Here is an 8,032-nt window from a genome sequence, read left to right as displayed (position 1 = left end):
TCAAGGCTGGAGCTCTACCACTTGAGCCTCAGCACCACTTTTTTTTTTCTGGCTTTTTTCTATGTATGTGGTACCCAGGAATCGAACCGGGTCTTTGTGCATGCTAGGCAAGCACTCTACCACTAGGCCAAACTAGGCCCCCCCCCCCCAGGCTGTTTTTTGCCACTAGAAACACTGCAGGGCTCTGGCCCTGGGAACAACCAGGCAGAGCAGAGGGTCCCTGGCCACTCCCAGCAATAAGCCTTGCTGTCACGTTTGGTTTCCAGGACTTGAGCTCCTTGGTGCCTGGGCCAGGATCCCACCAAGAGACAGAGGAAGGAACAGATGGCCCTGTAGAAAGGCAGCATGAAACACAAAAAAATTTAATGATAATTTAAAAGCCTATGTGACCTTATTCATGTCACTTGATCTCTCTGGTCCTGTGTCCTTCTGTGAAACACTGAAGTGGTCATCCTGAGTTTTCTGGGTGGCTGTGATGATGAAATAAGATAATGGTAGAGAGGAGCTGGCCACAGGGGAGGTGCTCAGTGACAGCGGTCTTCTCCGTGGTGAAACCCTGAACCAACTGGTTGACTGAGAACAGTGGCCTTTAGGAGAAATGGAGAAGTAGCCTGGTGCTGAGGCTGTTTCCTGAGCCCCAGGAAGGGGCAGTCCTGCTCAGACAAATGGGCTAGAAGTGAACTTGAGCAGAGGAAAGCAGTGGGAAGTCCAAGGGAGGGTGGAGGCCAGGCTCCTCCGCCAGCCTTAGGCCATCTGCTCCAGGGAGTGGGATCTCAGGCCTGTGTACCTGGCTCTGTGGACACATGGGCCCCAAAGCTGCCATCGGTTTGTGTGCAGAAGACCCACCAGGCCTTCCTTTGCTGAGGTGCTCTGGCCGAAGGGGCTGTAGAGAAACAGGCTGAGCTGGGGGGCTGGGAAGGCACACACTGAGCTTAGGACAGGACCCAAGAAATTTGGAACCAGTGGGCAAGGCAGACTGGACAGGGATGGGGGACAGCTGGGCTGGAGGAAAAGTCACCAGAGCTGGGCCAGGAGATAATGAAGGCGGCCGGGATGGGAGGAGGCCAAGACAATCCTGACCCTGTGGATTTGAACACAGATGCTGTTCTAGCAGAGAGGAACCTGGTTTCTCCTGGCAGCCATGTTGTCCCTCAGGGGAAGATTGTCTCTGGAGTTGCTCAGTTTGGCCCCAGCTGGTGGCCAGCAGTGGAGCTGGGCTGAGGGCACAGCTCAGGGGGCACTGGCGCTCGTGGCGGTGCAGGGTACAGCTCCACCAGGTCAGCTCTGCCTGCAGAGTCTGGATCTCCTTCCGCAGGGCACGGTTGTGTTTCTCCAGGGATTCATGCTGCTGGGGGAGAAGCAGATGGACAGGGAGGGGATGTCAGCCACATCATGCCCAGCACATGCCCTGTGCCACTCCAGTCTGCATTGCTGAAAAGAAACACCGCTACCTTTATCAATGTGTAAGATGGAGCCTCCTGGCTATGCTCTGACCTCCTGTCCATTACCTACCAAGTATTTGGTTTGTGTTCTTAGGAGAGTGTGTGTTTTAGCACATGTGCTAAAACTTGAACTCAGGACCTTGTGTTCTCAATTGGCTTCTTCGCTCAAGACTGGCCCTCACACATCTACTTCCAGCCTTTGGCTGGTTAGCTGTAGATAAGAATCTTACAGAGACTTTCTGCCAGGCCTGGCTTCAAACCAGGATCCTCAGATCTCAGCCTCCTGAATAGCTGAGATCACAGGTGTGAACCACCTATGTTGAATTCTCCATCCTGTGTCCTCACAGGACTCAGACCTGCCCAGCTCTCTTCCCACTACTGGTCTCATGAGCTGCCATCATTTCTTACCTGAGAAATTCTCTTGGCCTGGAGAAGCCATTCACATTCATTGTAGGTTGAAACATTAAGGTTTTTGAGACTCTCAGGATCCACAGTCCCTGTCAAGATCTCAAGACAGCGTGGCAGTCCTAGCATTCTCTGTTCTGTTCCCTTGGATTCTTGTCATTCAACTGGAATTTGCTTGCTCAACACAATTTCTTTGTTGTTGCTGTTGTTTTGGTCAGCTGTGGGGCTTGAACTCGGTCTGAGCACTGTCCCTGAGCTCTTCAGCTCAAGGCTAGCGCTCTACAACTTGAGCCACAGTGCTACTTCCGATTTTCTGGTGGTTAATTGGAGATCCTCAGATCTCAGCCTGCAAAGTAGCTAGGATTACAGGCATGAGCAAACAGCACCTGGTGTAATTTCAGTCTCTTGTAATACGCCCTACCTTGCTGTGTGCCCGTCCTGATATGGGCTTCCTGTGACAAGTGCAATGTCATTCTATCCTGGACATCTCAAATCTGTTAATGCCATTGCCATGCTCCTCTAGCCTGGCCCAGAAGACATCAGACCACTGCATGGGGGACTGAGGGTACTGCTTCTCGTGTTGGCAGCATGAGTGCATTTAACTGGGCAAAACACAGCATTTACTGCATTCGGTTCTGTGGAACACTAGTTTTGGAGAGATCCATAAAGATGTGCCTCTAAACGATCATGTATACATGTATAATGATAACAAAGGTGACGGTGGCTCATGCCTGTAATCCTAGCTACTCAAGCGGCTGAGATCTGAGGATGGCCATTCAAAGCCAGCCAGGGATGAAAAGTCTGAGACTCTTATCTCTAATAAACTATCAGAAAACCAGAAGTGGCACTGTGGCTCAAATAGGAGAGCAGTAGCCTTGAGCTGAAGAGCTCAGGGACAGCACCCAGCCCAGACTTCAAGCCCCACTACTAACAACAACAGCAAAAAAAGATGAATGAGAAGGAGAGTGACACTATGCTGGGTGGCGGTGGCTCGTACCTGTAACCCTAAACTACTCAGGAGGCTGAGGTCTGAGGATCACGGTTCAAAGCCAGCACAGGCAGGCGTCTGTATTTGAAGAGGAGACTCTTCAATTAACCACCAGAAAATGGGAAGTAGCAGTGTAACTCAGAGTGGTAGAGCACTAGCCTTGAGCACAGAGAGGCTCAGGGACAGTACCCAGGCCCTGAGTTCAACCCCAGAACTAGTATATGTGTGCCCAGGTGGCACATGCATGCACACACACACACACACACACACACACACACACACACACAACATACACACCACAGAATTTTCATTTCTCAGTCCCTAGGCTGAATAACTGGAGACAACTTCCTTGGTATACCAGGTGGAACACTTTATAACAGGAGAAGTTGCAGGAGCATTTTTTTTTTTTTGACCAATCCTGAGCTTGAGCTCAGGGCCTGAGCCCTGTCCTTGGACTTTCTCAAGGCTAAAGCTCTACCACTTGAGCCTCAGCACCACTTCCGGCTTTTTTCTTTGTATATGATTCTGAGGAATCGAACCCAGGTCTTCGTACATGCCAGGCAAGCACTTTTACCACTAGGCCAAACTCCTGGCCCTGCAGGAGCTTTTTGTATAATAATGTGGCTAAGGTCAAGGACTCCATGTTCTGAAAAGCCTCAAAGCCATCAGTGGCTGCATGGTCAGACTGGATTCTGCTTGTACAATGGATGTTTCTAAAATACAACTTCATGGGCTGGGAGTTTGGCCTAGTGGTAGACTGCTTGCCTAGCATGCACGAAGACCCGGGTTCAATTCCTTGGTACCACATACATAGAAAAAAGCCAGAAGTGGTGCTGAGGCTCAGGTGATAGAGCTCTAGCCTTGAGAAAGTCCAAGGACAGTGCTCAGGCCCTGAGCTCAAGCCCAGGACTGGGAAAAAAAAATAATAATAATAAATAAATAAATAAAATAAAATAAAATACAACTTCAGCTGAGCCTCTGTGACTTACACCTATAATCCTAGCTACTCAAGAGGCTAAGATATGAAAGTTCTGGTTCAAAGCCAGTATGCTTATCTCCAATTAAACACACACAAAAAAATGGTAGAAATGGGGTTTGGCCTAATGGTAGAGTGCCTGCCTAGCATGCACAAAGACCTGGGTTCAATTCCTTAGTGCCACATACGTAGAAAAAGCCAGAAAGCTGTGGCCCAAGTGGTAGAGCTCTAGCCTTGAGAAAGCCCAAGGACAATGCTCAGGTCCTAAGTTCAAGCCCTAGGACTGGCAAAAGAAAAAAAAACAAAAAGATGGAGGAAGTGGAACTGTTGCTAAACCTGAGCACAAAAGCTCAGGGACAGTGCCTAGACCTGAGTTCAAGCACCAGGACAGGCACAAAAAGAAAAGGGAGAAAACAAATAAACAACAACAACAACAACAAAAAAAAGGGGCCGGGAGTTTGACCTAGTGGTTAAAGTGCTTGCCTAGCATGCATGAAGACCCGGGTTCGATTCCTCGGTACCACATACATAGAAAAAAGCCAGAAGTGGTGCTGAGGCTCAAGTGGTAGAGCTCTAGCCTTGAGAAAGTCCAAGGACAGTGCTCAGGCCCTGAGCTCAAGCCCAGGACTGGCAAAAAAAAAAAAAAAAAAAAAAACTTCATCTACAGAAACCAAAACTACCAAAAGAATGTAGAGGTAAGACTTTTAGGAAGTAATTTAGATTAAATGAGGTCAAAAGGGTAAGATATCTAATCTGATAGGGCTGAGGGCCTCATTATCTGAAGAAGGAAGAAGGGTCACTCCTCTGTCACACCTACAGAGGAAAAGTATCTGTACAAAGATGGCCACCTACAAGCTAGGCAGGGAGCCCTTAGGAAGAAAACCAAATGCTGAGCTGTCTGTCCTTAAAGCCACTCAATGGCTTCCTGTGGTGGTCTGAGCAAGTGGTATATGGTCCCAGAGCTTCCCATGGGCTAGAACAGTGCCAGGCAGGGAGGAGCTTCCACAGTTAGCTGTGGACCAAGGTGACACCCATGAGACCTTCTCCTGGTGTGTGCTGGCAAATGCTGGCACCAGGTTCCTGTTGGGATTTCCCAGCCTCCAGAACCAGAAGCTAAATACAACTCTTTATGAATGAACCTAGTCTGTGACTGCTCTGTTATAGCGATGGAAGACTAAGACAGAGGCCATCCCCACCTTGTGCAGGGCATCTGCCTTGTCCGTGTGCTTCTGCCGACTGCGCTGCGCGGCTACCCGGTTCTTCTGTTTCTTCTTCAGCTGCCTCTGACACTCCTCGGGGTCCTGCTGGGCACAAGAAGAGGCAGGGGCTCTAAGCTCCTCTCTCTCCCTTGATACCATAGCCCCTTGCAGGTACAGCACAGATACCTCTTTGTGAGTTAGGTCCTATCCAGTGTCCTGATCACAGCTTAAATGGGAGGTGAGGAAGCCTAGAACTCAGGGCCTGGGCACTATCCTTGAGCTTATTTTGCTCAAGGCTAACCCTCTGTCACTTGAGCCATAGTGCTACTTCTGACTTTTTCTGAGTAGTCTATTGGAGATAAGAGTATCACTGACTTTCCTGCCCAGGCTGGCTTTTTTTTTTTTTTTTTTTTTTTTTTTTTGCCAGTCCTGGGGCTTGAACTCAGGGCTTGGGCATTGTCTTTGGGCTTTCTCAAGGCTAGTACGCTAGCCACAGCTCCACTTCCAGCTTTTTCTGTGTATGTGAACCCAAGGCTTTGTGCATGCTAGGCAAGTACTCTACCACCAGGCATACTCTCAGCCCCCAAGGCTGGCTTTGAACTTCTATCCTCATATCTCAGCCTCCTCAGTAGCTAGGATTACTGACACCTAACTGGAAGCCTGGGATTTAAACCCATCCAGAATGGGCTTCAAACAGACCCGGTATCTACCGATTAGCACTTATAACTCTAAGCCCAGTCATCTCACTTATACCTAAAGGAACAAAGTACCTTCTTCACCAAGAATGGAGGAACAGGAGAATCCGGGAAGCAGGTATCCCCGTGCCAGCTGGAGATGGCAAAGGTCAGTGCTGTTATGCCAATTGCTGTGGTTTCTACAGGCCAGGTACTGAGGTTCCCTACCTGATTGCTTGGTGAGGCCAGGCCCAGGGCAGACTCCATTCTACTTTACCAATGCCCAGCTCAGGCTGAAGCAGATAAATGTTCACTTGCTTAACAAATATATATTGACCACCTAGTTACTGTGTGCCAGATCCTCAGGAGGTCACAGCAGCCAAGAAACCAGCCAAAAATCGCTGTCCACAAGCTCACACTCCAGTTGGCCAGGAGCCTTAGACAAATGGTAGAAGAGTGGACCCCAAGCTTGACACTGATGTCACCCCCACCCCCTAACTGAGGGACCATGAAACTTAGATGAAACATTTCATCCAAATACCCCAAGCTCTGGAGAACAAGGGCAAGAAGACAGAGTTCACTTGCCCACCCTGTCACTTTGGCAGTGTGACAGGTGACAGGGCCTGATGATCCTGGCCTACGGCTCTGGATGCACCCAGTTCATGGCTACCCCCTCACCCCCGTGGCCCTGGCCTCCCGGAGGCTCATGGGCACAGTAGGTTCACTCTGAACCCTCGAGAGCCACGAGACCAGAGGCTGGGGAAGGATCTGGTGAAAGGAGGGGGAGAAACCACAGCTGGGGAGACTTGGGGAGGGAAGAGGAAACTAGAAGGACAACAAAGGGCAGACAGGTGAACGGGAGACAGCAGGCACACAGTTCTAAACTCAAAGCTGGTCAGAGCTAGAGAGGTCTTATTCCAATGTCCCAAGCTTTTCAGGAGAGGAAACTGAGAGCCGTCAGCCAGTAGGGACTCATGCTTGCAATTCTAACTCATCAGGAGATACATCTGCAGATCCATGTTCCAGCCCAGCCAAGTGGGAGAGTCTGATGAGTCATCTCTAATTAACTGCCAAAATGCTGCAAGTGGAGCTGTGGCTCAGTGGAAGAGCACCATCCTTGAGTTAAAAGGAAAAAAAGGACAGTGCTTGGGACATAAGTTCATGCCCCAGTACCCATGCCTGCACCTGTACCTTCATCCGCACATGCGCGCACACACAGGCAGACAGATACACACAGACTTAGAAATGGGAGGATGGACCCTGTGTGTGTGCAGAAGTAGGCCTAGAACTCTGCTGTATTCCCCCATCTCCCCCATCTTGGGACCCTGGGCTTATTCTCCTTCTCCCCCTTTCCCAGTCCCCTGTACTCACTGTCCCAGGTAGCAGCACATCCCCTCCACAGAGGTGCATAGCTCAGGCAGGAGGGGCAGAAGCTCCAACGTCCTCAGTGTCCCTCAGAATGTGACCTCCCAGTGCCCTCTGGGGGCTGCTGAGGAAGTGGGGCTCTTTAAGCCCTCAGTGACCACTCCACCCACGGCAACATGGCAAGCCTAGTTTCAGTTTCTTCTAAAGCCACCGGCTGCTCAGAATCCTTGGCTCAGGCCTCCTCACGTGACTGGGACTTCCTAACATGCACTGGCCTTCCGGTGGGGCCCCTTTTCTGGGAGGAGGCCAGGAGAGATCGAAGAGGGTCATGGAAGGCCAGGTGTGAGGAGGTGCTCTAGGGAAAGAGGACTTGCAGGCTGCCAGGGCCAGGGCCAGGAGGAGGAGCTGATGGGGTCCCAGCTTATGTAAGGTTGGGGGAGCCCCTGATTTCTGGGGGAGCCCAGGTTTATAATCTTTGAAGCTGTGCAGCTTTAAGAAAATGACTCACCCTCTCTGAGCCTTCATTTCCTCACTGGTAAAGGGTGTGGGAGGAATGATACTGAGTCCCAGGCTTGAGGTCAGGTCTGAGTGAAACCATGCAACCATCCTAAACCTTATGAGGCCCTCAGAGGTTTTAGGATGCCAAACCAGGTGATGAGCCAGGTGCTGGTGGCTCACGCCTGTAATCCTCGTCCTGGGGAGGCTGAGATCTGAGGATGGCAGTTCAAAGCCAGCCCTGGCAAGGAAGTCTGTGAGAATCTTATCTCCAATTAACTATCAGAAAATAGGAAGTGGCGCTGTGACTCAAAGTGGTAGAGTGCCAGCCTTAAGCTGAGAATCTCAGGGATAGCACCCAGGCCCAGAGTTCAAGCCCCATGGTCTGATAAAAACTAAAAATGTATAAATAAGATTCTATGAGGTTTAATAATATCATATGTAAATAGTTAATAAAGCATAAAAATATGCATTGAGAGTCATGGAGG

At 50.1% G+C, this 8,032-nt stretch overlaps 1 protein-coding gene across 1 annotated transcript; it reads right to left on the bottom strand.

The window, feature by feature from the left end:
• Window positions 1-346: 346 nt before the first annotated feature.
• On the bottom strand, window positions 347-7,129 carry Batf2 (basic leucine zipper ATF-like transcription factor 2). Its single transcript, XM_090348673.1, has 3 exons — window positions 7,056-7,129; window positions 5,008-5,112; window positions 347-1,348 (listed from the first exon to the last, which is right to left on the bottom strand). The coding sequence occupies exons 1-3, from the start codon at window positions 7,092-7,094 to the stop codon at window positions 671-673; spliced, it is 822 nt and encodes a 273-aa protein (XP_090204799.1). The 5' UTR covers window positions 7,095-7,129; the 3' UTR covers window positions 347-670.
• Between the last annotated feature and the right edge of the window lie 903 nt (window positions 7,130-8,032).

Source organism: Megascapheus bottae, chromosome 16 (genome assembly GCF_031878675.1).
Source record: "Megascapheus bottae isolate mThoBot1 chromosome 16, mThoBot2.hap1, whole genome shotgun sequence".
In the NCBI taxonomy this organism is placed as follows: domain Eukaryota; kingdom Metazoa; phylum Chordata; class Mammalia; order Rodentia; family Geomyidae; genus Megascapheus; species Megascapheus bottae.
The sequence above is the reverse complement of the archived record's forward strand: the minus strand, read 5'-3'. Positions and strand labels throughout refer to the sequence as shown.